Below are 17410 nucleotides of genomic sequence, written 5' to 3' on the forward strand. Positions count from 1 at the left end.
TTTGATTCACATTAATGGAGCAATCGTCAGCAGGTTTATTAGACTGCTGCCTCTTTAAGACCAAATGCAGATCTAATCATTATTACGCATCATTTTCTCCCAACTATTAACGCCCATACTTAGTCCTTGTATTTGTTATTTCCCCAGTTGTAACCTGGTTTCATTGCTGTGATTTCTGAGAGGAATTGAATTTAATAGGACTGCTTAGCTAATCAAATGATCGATCTCCTAACTGCACTGTATTGTTGTAACGTCGGCGTAACGGCGACCATGAGTAAACGTTATGGATACAAACAATATTTTTTATTAAGCTGTTCTTGTCTTTACTAAAATCAAAATTAGGCTAATCAAAGGGAAGAGTGCTTTTACAAATCACGAGGGAGAGATTTGACCGCTGATTTTGGCTAACGTAATAGACTCACTGTTTTTGCTGATGCTGAATCGTCTTTAGCATACAATACATTCATTACAAATGTAACTTTAAGTTAAACGTGTGTTTAAACTACACCTGGGGAAACTCACTTCACCTTCAGAGGCTCTGGGGCAGCTCAGTCTCTCCAGTCGGGTTGCACGGCCACCGCACCACAGCAGACTCGCTGTGTGTGAGCCAGACTGAGCGAACGCCGCTCTGCACGTTTGAATCAGGGACGTAGCTAAGTATTTGAGGGGCAGGGGGGAGGGGCTAATAATAAATTAAAAATTAAATTGTTCACTTTTGGTAAATGTTGATGCCTGAATTTATTTACAATTAAATAAAAAAAATTATTATGTGTGTGTCTGGCTCCAAGCTGATGCTAAATTAAGTTGAGATTGTTAATTTGTCTATACCATATAAAATAGATATAAATTTAGGTATGTTGCAAATTAGCGACAACAGGCATTTAGGGTCATTTTTTTTACAAAATGGTAAAATTAATAAAACACATTTTCCCATCTCAGGTATGTAGATTTTATTCATGGCACAAAGTTGTTAGAACTTAAAAACTTTAATTGACAAATTAATGAATCTTGACAACAGCAAGAAACAAAACACTCTCCTACTCCCTAACATTGACAGTAGTTTTTATACATTCCATGTTACACTCTGTTTAACTCTTTCCTTGTTTCTCCAGTGCATACATTATATATTCTTATAGTGTTATATCCTAACATGCTATTTTTTGTGAAAAAAAAAAAATTAATAATAATTTTTTGGCTGAAACCATCTAAATACAGCATTATTATATGTAGCCATTATAGTTCAATCCAGCCGTTATGGACGAATGTCGCGAATTCGCTACAAACAGAAATCTACAAAGTACGTAAAAAATATTCGTCACATGAAGTCTATATGAATAACATAGCTATAGAAGCAATCAATAAGCTGGTACATATTTTTATCTTAGCACAACTTAACTCATTTTGGCCAATTTCTCCACATTTGCGCCCCTGATTTGCGGATTTTGCAAACCAAAATATTAGCTTCCGTGAACCGGATGTAGTTCCCACTCCGACCGCTCCTACGAGAAACCAGTGCGTGCAAAAGGTTCCTAGGTATGTATACAAACAGGCATTGGGGGAAAACACACGCTATCTCGCCTGCAGTCTGAATGGAAGGGGTTTGTTGCGAATTCGCGACAGTCGGCGTTAAGGGGTTAATTCACTGTTTTGAGAAGCTTGTGGACATAGTGGCGGGTTGTTTTTACAAGTAGGCCTACAGTTTTTGGATCATCAAAGTTAGGGGGGCAGCTGGGGGGGCAAGGCTCTAGAGTGGGGGGGCACCTGCCCCCCCTTACCCCCTGTAGATCCGCCCATGACACACACATACACACACACGGAACGGAGAGTGCGCCGCTGGGCCGTTAACGACAGAGCGCGCCGACACACACACACACACACACACACTATGGCAAGCCGTTTTAACTTTTATTCATTCCCAGGATATGAATCCTTGATATCAACAATTCAATTTTCACTAGTTTAAATTATAATTCTTGATATCAGGAATAATGTTTCTACTAGTAACAATGGCAATTTTTGATATCAGGAATTACATTTCAACTAGTAAAAATGTTCATTCTTGATATCAACAATTGAATTTTAACTAGTAAAAACTATAATTCTTGACATTAACAATTGAATTTCAACTAGTAAAAACTATAATTCTTGATATTAACAATTTATATCCTGGGAATGGCAATAGGCAAGCCGTTTTGTATGGCAAGCCATTTTAGCTTAAATTGTACCCAGCGTTACTCATCGTAATTGCATTTTTACTAGTAAGAATTCAATTAGGGAGCTCTACAATTCAATTCTTACTAGTAGCAATTACAATTAGAGAGCTCTCTAATTCAATTATTACTAGTAAGAATTACAATTACAGAGCTCTCTAATTCAATTATTACTAGTAAGAATTACAATTACAGAGCATTCTAATTGAATTATTACTAGTAACAATTCCAATTAGAGAGCTCTACAAATGAATTTTTACTAGTCATATGTCTCCATTGACTTCCATTCATTTTTAATTACGGAGCTGTACAATTGAATTGTTACTAGTAAGAATGCAATTGCAGAGCTCTTTAATTCAATTCTTACTAGTAACAATTTAAATAGAGAGCTCTCTAATTCAGTTGTTACTAGTAAGAATGCAATTGCAGAGCTCTTTAATTCAATTACAGATTATACAGAGATTATACATATCTTTAATTCGTATTTTTACTAGTAAAAATTAAATTAGAGAGCTCTGTAATTGCATTCTTACTAGTAAGAATTTAATTAGAGAGCTCTCTAATTGCAATTGTTACTAGTAATAATTGAATTAGAGAGCTCTCTAATTGTAATTCTTACTAGTAACAATTCAGTTGTAGAGCTCTCTAATTGTAATTATTACTAGTAACAATTCAATTGTAGAGCTCTGTAATTAAAAATGAATGGAAGTCAATGGAGACATGACTAGTAAAAATTCATTTGTAGAGCTCTCTAATTGGAATTTTTACTAGTAAGAATTGAATTAGAGAGCTCTGTAATTGTTATTTTTACTAGTAATAATTGAATTAGAGAGCTCTGTAATTGTAATTCTTACTAGTAATAATTGAATTAGAGAGCTCTGTAATTGTAATTCTTACTAATAATAATTGAATTGTAGAGCTCTCTAATTGTAATTGCTACTAGTAAGAATTGAATTGTAGAGCTCTCTAATTGAATTCTTACTAGTAAAAATGCAATTACGACGAGTAACGCTGGGTACAATTTAAGCTAAAACGGTTGCCATACGTTTTGACTTTTAATCGTTCGCAGGATATGAATTCTTGATATCAACAACTAAATTTTCACTAGTTTATGGCAAGCCATTTTATCTTAAATTGTACCCAGCGTTACTCGTCGTAATTGCATTTTACTAGTAAGAATTCAATTAGAGAGCTCTACAATTAAATTCTTACTAGTAACAATTACAATTAGACAGCTCTCTAATCCAATTATTACTAGTAAAAATTTAAATTAGAGAGCTCTCTAATTCAATTATTACTAGTAAGAATTACACTTACAGAGCTCTATAATATGGCAAGCCGTTTTAGCTTAAATTGTACCCAGCGTTACTCGTCGTAATTGCATTTTTACTAGTAAGAATTCAATTAGAGAGCTCTACAATTCAATTCTTACTAGTAGCAATTACAATTAGAGAGCTCTCTAATTCAATTATTACTAGTAAGAATTACAATTACAGAGCTCTATAATTCAATTATTACTAGTAAGAATTACAATTGCAGAGCTCTCTAATTCAATTCTTACTAGTAACAATTCAATTGTAGAGCTCCGTAATTAAAAATGAATGGAAGTCAATGGAGACATATGACTAGTAAAAATTCATTTGTAGAGCTCTCTAATTGGAATTGTTACTAGTAAGAATGGAATTAGAGAGCTTTGTAATTGTAATTCTTACTAGTAATAATTGAATTAGAGAGCGCTCTAATTGTAATTTTTACTATTAATAATTGAATTAGAGAGCTCTCTAATTGTAATTGCTACTAGTAAGAATTGAATTGTAAAGCTCTCAAATTGAATTCTTACTAGTAAAAATGCAATTACGACGAGTAACGCTGGGTACAATTTAAGCTAAAACAGCTTGCCATATTGCCATACTATTTAAAATGATAGTTATTGATATCAGGAATTAGATTTCTACTAGTAACAATGGCAATTTTTGATATCAGGAATTACATTTCCACTAGTAACAATGCTAATTCTTGATATCAGCATGTACATTTGCACTGCTGACTGTATTACAGTAACAACTGTTTACATATGCATCTTGCACTACTACCTTGACTGGAATATGCTCAATTTGCACTGCCGACTGTTTATTTACAGTACCGACTGTTTACATATACATTGCAATATCGTACCTTAACTGTAATATGCAATTACTTTCCACTGCACTCACTCGGATAGCTTCTGTCCAAACTTTATTTGCACTACTTTAATCCATTGTTATACTGCTCATTAGCCTAACTTATACATATATCTATTTGTTAAATTCTGTTTATAGTAATAGCCATCTGTATATTATGCTCACATTCTGTTTATAGTAACAGCCATCTGTATATATATTCATAGTACATATCTATCTGTAAAATTCTGTTTATAGTAACAGCCATCTGTATATTATATTCAGTACATATCTATCTGTAAACATTCTGTTTATAGTAATAGCCATCTGTATATTATTATATTCAGTACATATCTAGCTGTAAACTCTGTTCACAGTAATAGTTATCTGTATATTATATTCATAGGACAATCTATCTGTAAATTTTTGTTTATAATAGTATTCAACTCTATATTTATTCAGTACATATCCATGTTCTGCACTTATGGAACCACTGTATATCCTGCACTTGCTGCTATTGCACTTCTGGTTAGACCTAAACTGCATTTCGTTGCCTTGTACCTGTACTTGTGTAATGACAATAAAGTTGAATCTAATCTAATCTAATCTACATTTCCACTAGTAACAATGCTAATTCTTGATATCAACATTTACATTTTCACTAGTTGAAATGATAATTCTTGATATCAACAATTGAATTTCAACTAGTAAAAACTATAATTCTTGATATCTGTAATTGCATTTTCACTAGTGAAATGTTACCATAGGCTGCCATTCAAAATCCATTGTTGATATCAAGAATTGATTTCTTACTAGTACTAGTTAGTAAAAATGCAATCACGACGAGTAACGCTGGGTACAATTTAAGCTAAAACGGCTTGCCATAAAAGGACGACAAAACTATTACAGATATCAAAACTTGATTTCTTTCTAGTTACAATTCTGAATACACATATCAGCTTTGTATTTCTTACTAGTAGAAATATAATTTTTGATATCAATAATTACATTGTTACTAGTATAAATGCAAATTCCTGATATCAAGAATTTTGTGGTTACTAGTAAAAATGTCTATTCTTGATATCAACAATTAAATTGCTACTTGTAATTTTTTTTTTTTTTATATCTGAAAATGTATTTCTGATATCAATATAATTTCAGATATCTAAAATGGCTTTCTTACTAGTAACAATCACATTCATGATATCAGAAATTAACATTGTCACTAGTGAAAATGGAATTATTGATATCAAAAATGAACATTGTTACTAGTAGCAATTCAATTGTTGATATCAAGAATAGATGGTAACATTTCACTAGTGAAAATACAATTACAGATATCAAGAATTATAGTTTTTACTAGTTGAAATTCAATTGTTGATATCAAGAATTATCATTTTAACTAGTGAAAATGTAAATGCTGATATCAAGAATTAGCATTGTTACTAGTGGAAATGTAATTCCTGATATCAAAAATTACCATTGTTACTAGTAGAAATCTAATTTCTGATATCAATAACTATCATTTTAACCCTCTAAGTCCCAAAGTCGCAAAATTGCGACAAGACGTCATACTTAAAAAAACAGGCTGTAGATCCTAATATGGTGTAATATCTCATTTGTATTCCCTACCACTAGATGGCAGACATGTAATACTTCGATTCAAGACCAAAATGACGTCATGTTCCTATTCAAAGTGTTGGAGGAAACAGCAGAGCAAGTGAGTGATCGTGTCATTGATGCGGAAGCAGCTCAATTCAGAGCGTCTGAGTAAATTGTGAGATATGTGAGAGAAAATCGTCAAATGGCTAATAAAAACTTGTACTGTGAGGATGTGTTGCAAATGTTATTCGCCGATTCTGACTCTGAAGGGGAATATTTGCCTTTTGGAAATGACGATCGGCCGTCTAATGATCGCGCTTCTCCCGGTACATCTGGGCCGCGCAATGGTGTCGCCCGCACTTCTCCCGGTACATCTGTGCCGCGCAAGGCGCGAGTGTTCACGAAGCACAAACAGATCATTTTGACCATGTGCCCAACGGGGATGGGGGTGGCAGGGGTGGACGTGGTCTTAGTGTACATAGGAGAGCTGTTGCTAGAGGTAAAGGCAGCAAATTCCAACATCAATTCAATATCTACTATTTCCTGAATATTACTGATGAACTGATCAAAAAGTAGGCTACTGTTCAGATGTGTTTTACTACTAAAGTATTGTAATATAGTAATCATTTAGTACTTTCTCCTATTTTATTGTTGGTTTCCTCTTTTCCGATTGTTATGAAGGCCTTGAGCGGTTGGAGGCTCCAATTGACAGAGGAAACAGTTGGTCATGGTTACCAGTGCTTTTATTGAGGTGCATGGTGACAGTCACTCAGAATTGGTGGGAAGAAAAATAGAAAAAAAAAAACAACAACAAAAATAAGCAAACTTAGATATCACAGAATATATAACTGCACCAAAACATAAGATCAAATATACATCAAATAAGCATAACCTGACCTGTATGTGCAAGTGCACTACATAAGCAGTACTTTCCCAGAGTAAAGCTGTCCATGGCCTACCAAGACCTCTCCTCACCTCCTATCTCTGAACTATCCTACTAACTTTCCGGAGTCATTTTATAGGCCTGACTCCTCCTAATCTGGAACATACCACCTGGAAGGTAACACATTTTACATACCTTACAGGAATACATAATAATAATAATAAAGAAAACAAAAACAATAACAAAAGTAATAAATACAAATAAACATGCATGCAAAAATCATATCTGCCAGTATACATATTCAAAGAAAACCCATAACTCAACACTATGAGAATAAACTCTCCGGTGACGTCACTCACATGAACGCGCCACAAGTTGGCGCGGACACAAAGACCTATAAATAGACCGGATGTCTAACCGAACAGGTTTGGCCAATGACTCATCAAAACATGGTAAGCATCATCTATATCTCTTCCACTGTATTCAATAAAATATCTAAATCAAATACTCGTGGTGGTGATTTATTTCTGTATGAGAAAAGACAATTCTATTATGCTATCATCATATGCACTCGTATTACGGTTGCTAGTTCTCATAACTCAGGTAAAACTACATACAGGACATCATACAACAAGTTTACAACACCATGATATCGAATGTTACACATACATGAATATATGTCGGCTAACAGACTGTAATACATGACGCCGGTGTATGCGCGTAACGTGCATGTGTATGTGTGTGTGTAGTCCATGCAGGCTTACCCTGTGACACCGATCATTTGGAATGAGGATAAAAAGACAAGAAAAAAAAAAAGCATGTAAATAAATTCCAACATCAATTCAATATCTACTATTTCCTGAATATTACTGATGAACTGATCAAAAAGTAGGCTACTGTTCACATGCGTTTTACTACTATATAGTATAGTAATAATTTAGTACTTTCTCCTGTTATTGTTGGTTTCCTCTTTTCTCATCATTTGGAATGAGGATAATAAAAATAAAACATGCAAATAAGTTCAAACATCAGTTCAATATATACTATTTCCTGAATATTATGAAATTCAAGAGGGCCGCCCCCTGATAACGTCATAATATGCAAATTAGATGAGTATATTTACACCCCACATAAACTTTCAGTCATCCCCAACATTTTTCTAATTTACAGTAGATCTCTATCTTTAAGCCCTTTCAAGCTACAAGCTTTTGAAATTTTGATGTCAAATTCCAGCATTTTTTCAAAAAAACCTTGGTGCCTAAAGGGTTAACTAGTGAAAATTGAATTGTTGATATCAAGAATTCATATCCTGTGAATGATTAAAAGTTAAAACGGCTTGCCATACACACACACAAACGAAACACAGAGCGCGGCACACACACAGAGCAGAAAAGACCCGCTCATGAAAGCTGCGCGAGAATGAAACCTGATCGCCGAACATGGAGGGGCGGGACGGCATATTTCGGTCTTTTCAATAGCAGCCGCAACAGGAAATCATTAAAACGAGGCAAAAAAAAAAAAAGTGCTGCGTTAATTGTGTTTTTTTTTTTTTTACGCGTTAAACATTTCAAATTAATCGCAAAGATTAACGCGTTAATTCCCCCAGCCCTAATATATATATATATATATATATATATATATATATATATAAGGCTACCACCCCAGTTAGAGCTTGTGTACCTGATGAATTGTGTAGGAATAGGCTGGAGTTAAACTGCAGGACATTGGTCCTCCAGAAGCTGGATTGGTCTCCACTGGCTTGGGTTAAATGTTGTTAAATCTATAAATGAATCTGCACAGCTGGGTGTCTGCAGGCAGATGTGTGAGTCAGTCAATACAATTGAAAATGTAATGTGCAATATGTTATTTATCTTCACAACAATGCATGCAACCAAAACTGAACATGATTTGAGAGCGACAACACGTTAACACATCCACATTGGGGAATGCTCACCCAAAACACGCACAACCCCACCCCCAAAAGTAATCCATAGGATTGCTCTCTGTTACATATTTTGTCCCAAAAATAAATCAGCTACAATGCGGAGCAGACACAGAAATGAAGGGCGACACCATAAAACATCCACAATGCAGAACGAATACAGAAACACACACATATAGGCCTATACACATATAACACCATGTTCAGGTCTGACTGTATTGTAAAAAACGATGATACTTAAGATACTTTGACCAAAGATTATTTTTTATTGTTATAATAATGATTTTATAATGTCTAAACACATCTAAATAAAAAACTTGTGAAAAGATGAATACCTACAATATGTGGAAATGGGAAACGAGCCGGTGAGTGATGCGCTGCAGCATCTAGTGGCTGTCCTTCAAATGTCATGTTATTTAATCTTAAATGTGTTTGCTTTCCAGTAGATGGCAGCAATCTTCCACTAAAACATGGTACATTGTCCGTCTCCATGAGCGAAATTAAGAAATTAAATTAGATAAAAATTATAGCAAATGTAAATACATTTTGCATACAAGAATTACATTATGTATGTTTAAAAAAAAATACACTTGTTATTAATCAGTCCTTTGAGTTATGAGCTCAGTTTGTAGAAATAATACTTGCATTCAATTAGGAAGAGCACACAGCAGCTTCTGTTGTCACACACACACACACACACACACACCTACTGATCTCATTAAAAGGCGAGTGGGAAATGTTATGGACATGTTATCACGGTCATGTTTATCATTGTTTTTAAGTCCAATCCTTGTTGCCCATACAATAATAGGCTACAGTAAAACATTTTACTTTATCCATATTATATCAAATATTTTCATTGCATTTTTCAATGGGACAATGACACACAGGTAGGACCTACTTCCAAAAGCAGTGCTCTTGAATAGGCTATACATATATAAAACAGCAAACTCCATGTCAGCATATAGTAGCCTATGGCTTGCGATCTCTCAAGTGTCGTACATTAGAAGTGAAGCATCGCAGCAGCACTAATTGTGTTCCAGCAACATATTTCTGCATCAAATGTCAGCGAGTGGTGCAAAAGCTTATTAAAGTGGGATGTGAGTGTGCCGTACGGACTCTTATTCTGGCTGTCCTGAAGACGAAGCGGTTTGACCAATCAGATGAAAGGGCCGTTTCAGCACCGCCCACATGTGCGAACAAAATATCAAAGCCATAAGCCGATTTGTAAACCACAGACAAAAAATTAGAAATCAAGCTGAAATCTCATTTTCCATTTATTAAACTAAACGAAAAAACTTATAAATGATCAGTCTTTTTTCATTTCTCGTTATTCCATTCCAAATAGGAAATGAAATGAAAGGAAATGTTCATTCGTTTTTTTATTTAATATTGAAAGTAGAAAAACGAGAAAACAGTCCCTTTTTTCAAAAAAATTTTTTTTCAAAAGTATTCAGCTTGATTTTTCGCTTTTCGTTCTCAGTTAGAAACATTTATGAACAGCTTGAATATTGGATTTCTACACGTGGGCGGGAACGAAACGCTCCTTTCCTCTGATTTGTCAGCCGAAGATCAAACTGTCCCGTCATCAGTTCTTCCTCAGCTCCGCTCAGCAGAATAAAAGTCCTCCACTGCTGCAGTTGTGCGGATTCATAACGCGTTTATTGCAACTACTACATTTCATCTTTTCCTCATCAAACACCCAGACTAATGGCTCGACACGACCCGCACCGGGGAAGAGCCTCGACAGGGCTTTCTTCTGAGGCTTTCAGTCCTCAAGTGCCAGGGGGTCCGTGAAATAATGTACTATAACCTACTGTATAACTTCGCTGTATTTTGGTTTATATATATATATATATATATATATATATATATATATATATATATACTTTTTAACCACAAATGCCTGTCTTGTACCATCTCTGAGATGGAAAGGTCATGCGTCACGTCATCAAAAAATGTGTTTTGGGGTTTCATGACCCTTTAAAAATTATATGAAATGAATTTGTAAACAAAAATACATCAATGATTTCAACCTTTGTATTGTTACAATGTTGGTAGTATATTTAAATGAACAATGTGTAATCTTCCTCCATGTTACCTTTACTTTGATTTCCCTGTTTATTTGTCAGCAAAAGTCTGCTGGATGAAGATGAACACGTTAGTTGATCATCATAGATCTGAGTCATTTTCTCTTTCTGTCTTCAGTCTGAATAGATGCAGTATTACAGAGAAACAGAGTCTCATCCTGACTTCAGCTCTGAAATCAAACCCGTCACACCTGAGAGAGCTGGACCTGAGCGGGAATACACTAGGAAACACAGGAGTGAAGCACTTATGTGCCGTACTGAAGGATTCACACTGTAAACTGGAGAGATTGAGGTCAGTCACATTCACATACAAGAATCAAAATGCTAAAGGCGAGACACAGCAGGCAAAAACATCGGGGGTTTTTTACTGGTCAATTTTGAGATTTTTGTATATTTGTCTTCAATAACATGTCTTCTTTCAGACTGTGGTGGAAAAAAAAGTCAGAAATACGCATTTAGGTCTTTATTTTACTACACTTTGTCTGTTTGCGTCTGTAGAGTTCTCATAAATTCAACAAAAGTTGGTGTTCTTCATCCTCACGCTGCTCCGCGATCGCTGTCTGCTCCCTGTCATCACACACACCGTTAGGAAGCTCTCTCTCTCCTGTACAATCCTGTCAGATCCAAATATGGTCATTTCCTTTTTATCAGCAACCAATCGTGAAAGTAAAAGGGCTGAATGCGCAATCTCATTGGCTGATGATAAATCTTTAAAGCCTGTTTTCTCAAAATGACTTTTCTCTCATTCTCCAAGTCTGAAATCTCCACTTCAGTAGCACCTATATACACCAAACTTTCCAGTCTTGTACCTAGTTATATTATGAAGACATTTACAGAGGGATTTGTAAATATATTATTCCTAGCTTGATTTATATAACATTTTATTCCAAAAAACATGGCTAAAATCTTTTTTTTAAGGCTATTGACAGAATATTCTGATTTACAGGATAACAAAAGTAGATATTCATAAATCCCTCTGAAATTTTTTCCCATCTAATATGTAAACACAATGAAAAATTTTTTTTTTTAACCTGGCTTTATTAGGGGTGTGAACCTACACTGGTCTCACGGTTCGGTTCGATTACGATTATCATGTCATCGATTCAGTTCAATTCGATATCACAATGCATCGCGATGCACCGCATCCTCAATTTTTAATTTCTCTTCAAAAGTGATGTGTGCGCACGTGTGTGTGTGCTTGGGAAGTCGCAGTGACAGAAACAGTGACATTCCAGTTAAAGTTTCAAGGGAGTAAAGCTTGTTTATGCCATTAAGAAAAGGAAAATTTGTCAAAGAAATTTTGTTTTACAAAAATGTTCATTTAAAAGCAGCGCTCATTAATCAGTGTAGGCTATTATGTTACCATTAAAGATCCGCGCATCAACCGTCGCCGAGTCCGCTGTTGAAGGTGACGATCATCCATTTATAATCACGCGTAACAACACAGAATAATTGTAATTTGACCATCGGGTGCGGATACTTAAATCAGAGAATATTATTGGGGCGGGTGGACTGTTTATTTTTGGCTGCGGATTCGGCGTTGGAGCTCATCCGCGCATCTCTCTGACTCTGCCAGGCATTAACAGCTTGGGGTGAAAACGGCTAACGTGGTTTATGAAGTTATTGGTATTAGCCTACCTCCTGCATATTCTATTTGTGTGTGACATGAGCGCACAGTACAGCGCGTGTCTTCTGCAGGTCGTGCTTACCAGGTTGTTCCTAAAAGCCGAAACGTGCCCAGATGTCGGCTTTTAAAGTAGTTGGAGCATTTTTAATATTCTCGCACTCGCGTCTCGCCTCCCTCTGCCATTGTATGCTTCCGCCACAATGCACGTACGCGACAAATGACGTCAGAAAAGTCCGTACATTATAATCGTTATGGTCTATTACTGAACCGATACCGAATCGTCCTCGTCTGCATCGCGATGCATCGTAGAAACGATTAATTTTGACACCCCTAGGCTTTATCCATTACTCAGATTTTGTTTTTTAAAATATATGCAAATTAGCGCATATTTAATTAGATATGGCCTAGTTTGCATACTTAAACATTAAATTACAGAAAACTTGTAATACATTTTTTTCTCATCTTAATGTAGGTAATCAACTGGAAAAGTTTCATGGCGATATCTCCTAGCTCCTAAATTTACCCTATTCACCTGTATCGTCTCGCCTTGAAATCACTTCAACAGTTTAAGCTAAAACACTTTAACATTGTATTTGTGCAAACTTAGTATTTTGTGATCTGGTGAAATAAAGATGAAGATCTCTCTTCCTCTGTTTTATTTGCTGATGAAGATTATGTGACTTTACAGAATAAAGGGTTTTCTTTTCTTCTGTCTTATTTTCTTCTCTCTCTCTGCTAATGTAGTTTAATCCGCTGTGATATGACAGATGAAGGTTGTTCTGATGTGACTTCAGCTCTGAAATCAAACCCGTCACACCTGAGAGAGCTGGACCTGAGCGGGAATAAACTAGGAGACTCTGGAGTGAAAAACCTCAGTGATCTACTGATGAACCCACAATTCAAGCTGGAGAAACTACAGTTAGTATCATTATACTGTACAGCAATTACAGTGTGACTGAAGTTTATTTATTTGAAGACAGCAGGGCTTATGTTTCATTGTTTATAGCAGTGCACTTTCTGGGTTTTTAAACTAAAACACTTTATACTCTATATCTCACAATGAGTCTGAGTTCACATTATATTTGTGTAAAATTCTTCACATTCATGATTTGTTTGTAAGATAATCTCTCTTCCTCTGTTTGTGTCTTTCTAGTCTATATCTCTGTGGCATTACAGATGTTTCTTCTTTAACTCAGTCTTTGGCTAACTCAAAAGCACTGCAGTTTTTAAAAGAGCTTGATCTGAGAGACAATAAGATAGGAGACTCACAGCAGCGGCTCAGAGATGAGCTACGAGACTCAAACTGTGTCCTGAGGTGAGGAAACATCACTGAGATATTAAAGAGATCTTCATTTACCTCTGATATGTGAACAAACCTTTCAAACATTCGTGAAAGGAAATTGTCATTAAAGGTGGTATCAGCGATTTCAGGCCCAAACATAAATGATCACATTCATCTAATATTTCCTAACGATCCGCTAGCTGCCCGCCCCATAAGCATGCCGTCAAAAAAACGCGTCTCTCTAGGCAGTCTAGGCTCTGAGATCTGCACACAAAAACAGTTGGTATCAACATCACTCAAAACCAAAATAAATAGTGTTCCAACCAGTCACTGACAGGGGCGGGTGTTGTGAGGTTTTGCGCTCGTGCACAGCTGCCTATGATGGCTGCATGCGAAAACCTCACAACACCCGCCCCTGTCGGTGATTGGTAGCTTTATTGCAACAAAGGGTTTGTGTGAGAACAAAATGTGAAGTTATTGAAATGTTTAATGCTAGGTACACACCAAAAGATAATCGGGCTGATTTTGGGCCGATTTTCCCCCTTCCGACAATCCTAGCTATGTCCCGATTATCTTGATGGTTCAACAGATTATCTTATCAGATTTTCCCTTGGTGTGAGGTGTGTTAAGAGTGTCCGAACCTGCTCGGAAGAACGTCGGAGCCGCTCCGATCGTGAATCGTAAATATTCAACATGTTTAATATTTATGATCAGAAATAAGAAAGCTGCAAAGTGCGTTTCAATCCGTAAACATTTTCACATTTTTTATTAACTTTTAAGTTTGTCACTGATTATGTATATGTCTTTTTATGTTTGTTTATCTGCTTTACTCTTTGTACCCCCCTGACTGTAATTGTAATTCTTAAAATCAATAAAAAAAAAAAAAGATAAAAAAAAAAGAAGCTGAGTGTTAAGGGTTCAGTGAGGTTCTATAGAGGTATTAAATAACTTTTTCTAAAGAGACAATAAATCCAATAAAGAATAAATAAAGACAATAAAGAATGAATATATTTCTGTATAAAAGGTTATAATGGTGGGTACAATGTTTTTTTTTTCACGTGAATTTTCTGTGAAAATCATTCCAAACACTATCGCAATTTCTTCCTGCATATCGTCCGCCATGCTTATTCTGAAGTCTCACGAGATTTTGCGAGATATCCTGTGTTCACAGTCGAGACTCCGGTTGAAAATCTGTTTGTGTGTGTGTGCTGTCTTTGTCACATCATGGCACACCACACTCTATAGGAGCAAAATGCTTAAATCTAGGATTTTTTGTCCTCATGTTTGTGGTCTATCACATTTTGAAAATCTTATAAGATGTAAAAAATCTTTTGGTGTGTACCCAGCATAACACAAAGGAGGAAAGAGAAAAACAGCTCACTGTCACAGCTTTCTACATCAACACCTGCTTTATTAACTGTGTCAGTAGACGTGAATCATTTCAGTGTGAGAACAGACTTGTTCAGATTGTAGGAAAACGCTGCACTCCTGCTAAAATCAGTGCAGTTCCAGCTTCAGCTCACAGCGTCCAGCTCACATGAGAAATGTCTCTGTCTCTAGTGTGTTTTTACTGTGACAAGCAATACGTCACACTACTTTACACTTACTTTACTCTCAGTTATTTACTAAGAGCCTACAAACATGTTTAAACTAGAGGACAAACGGCTTTAACTAAAGGTTTGTGTTTGAACTCAAAATAACATTTGTATTTGCTCCCTGTGGTTTATTCCATACGCCGTACACTCATTAGTTTCTCCTTTACAGAGACTCAATAGGAGTCGCACCCACACACACACATACACATATGAACATGATTCATGCTTTACATCTACTATATTTAAAACACAAATATCTATGCAAGATCATGTAAAGTCAGTCATTTATCTGATTACAGGAATTCAATTTAACTTATTTTTACTCTAAAACAGTAATTGAAATATTATAACTTGCATTTTGTTCCACTGAATACTGATTGTTTTCTCATCTGCCTCATCCAGGATGGACACGAGTCCGTTTACCAGGATTTTCAAGAGCAGCTGGACTCCATCATCCCGGATATCCTCCTGAATAAACTGACCCAGCTCTCTGTACCACCTTCATCTGTCAGTGGATCTCCAGCTTCAGACAGACAGCAGCGAGTGAGGCTGGAAAACTCACATCTAGGACCTTCACCATCAGCACTGGTGCTCCTCAGGGTTGTGTGCTCTCCCCACTGCTCTTCTCACTGTACACCAACAACTGCACCTCTACACACCCTCTGTCAAGCTCCTGAAGTTTACAGACGACACCACAGTCATCGGCCTCATCCAGGACGGAGAAGAGTCTGCTTACAGACTGGAGGTTAAAGAGCAGCTGCTGTCTGGTTCATCACAACAACCTGGAGCTGAACACGCTCAAAACAGTGGAGATGATTGTGGACTTCAGGAGAATCACCCCAGCATTATTCCCACTCACCATCATGAACAGCACTGTGGAGTCATTCAGGGTCCTGGTCTCTACATCTCTCAGCTCCTGAAGTGGGACAATCATATTTGCTCTATTGCAGAAAAGACCCAGCAGAGGTTGTGCTTTCTTCATCAACTGAAAGAGTTCAACCTGCCACAGGCGCAGATGACACAGTTTTACTCAGCTCGCTTAAACAGCTAACACAGCAATTACCACCTGTTTTATCATTCACTCTCAGTACTCGAGAGAGAGAGAGGAAATAATTAGATGTTGTGTAAATACAAATGTAGATTTGCAGTTATCATTGTGTCTCAATATGTTGAATTTTTAGGTAAAATCATACAATATATTCTTGTATTGTTTTATATTGTATTGACAACTCATCAATTAAATATTTTCTGTCAGAGAGAGTATAGAGGGATACCATATGTCACTTTTGAGTGATTTATGGCCCTCTAAGCCCCGCCCCTTTTGACCATGGGAATTTTAGCTCTCCCACTTATGGACTGTACATACACCGTGGGAAAATCGGACTTGTGGCACGCCTTCTTATGGGATGAACATCTGAAGCGTGGGAAAATTTCCCATGTTCAGTAGTTCTAAACGATATAAACTTTTTAAGAAATAAAGACATAGTCAGAGTGTGAGATCAGTGTTTTTATTAAAGAAGACATATGTACATTAATCACTTTTAAAACATCAATGAAATAAGTTTAAATTGCATTTTTCTCTAAAAAGAGTTATTAAAAAAGCGAGTTATTGTTATTTTAAGATGTTAAAACATTAAAACAACTTTTTCATTTACAAAAAGATCATTTTTTTTAAAATGTTGAAATACACACAGTATTTTGTAAAACTTTTACATAAAACACAAACATTGTTAAAAAGCCTTGTTTTTACATACCCAATTGTTAAAAACTCAGAGTTTAAAGATATATTTAACTTTCACACAGTATTTTGTAAAACTTCTACATAAAACACAAACTAGTTTAAAAAGTCTTACGTTTCTACATACCCAATTGTTAAAGGAGTCAGAGTTTAAAAGATATATAAGTGTCTCCTTGTGGTGGAGCAGAGCGTCCACACACTCCGGAGATTTGTCAGGACTGAGAGTGTGTGAAGGTTACAGAGAGACACAGGCAGACTCCGCCCCTACCCCCTCCCACAACA

The 17410-nt window shown here is 36.0% G+C and overlaps 1 protein-coding gene across 2 annotated transcripts in view; it reads left to right on the top strand.

Annotated features, from left to right (window-relative positions):
- The window catches only part of LOC311292527 (NACHT, LRR and PYD domains-containing protein 3-like), a 115985-nt gene extending 99084 nt beyond the window's left edge, over positions 1 to 16901 (top strand). The window contains exons 13-16 of one of the 2 annotated variants that reach the window (XM_084412239.1): positions 11005 to 11178; positions 13258 to 13431; positions 13667 to 13828; positions 15793 to 16901. In XM_084412239.1, the coding sequence (XP_084268365.1) occupies positions 11005 to 11178; positions 13258 to 13431; positions 13667 to 13828; positions 15793 to 15862 (580 nt within the window). In that variant the 3' untranslated portion in view covers positions 15863 to 16901. Of the gene's footprint in view, positions 1 to 6007; positions 7643 to 11004; positions 11179 to 13257; positions 13432 to 13666; positions 13829 to 15792 lie in introns of those variants that run through there. The other variant, XM_084412240.1, reaches the window with a different exon arrangement.
- Positions 16902 to 17410: the final 509 nt, after the last annotated feature.

This window comes from Rutilus rutilus (genome assembly GCF_951802725.1).
Source record: "Rutilus rutilus genome assembly, chromosome: 6".
NCBI lineage: Eukaryota > Metazoa > Chordata > Actinopteri > Cypriniformes > Leuciscidae > Rutilus > Rutilus rutilus.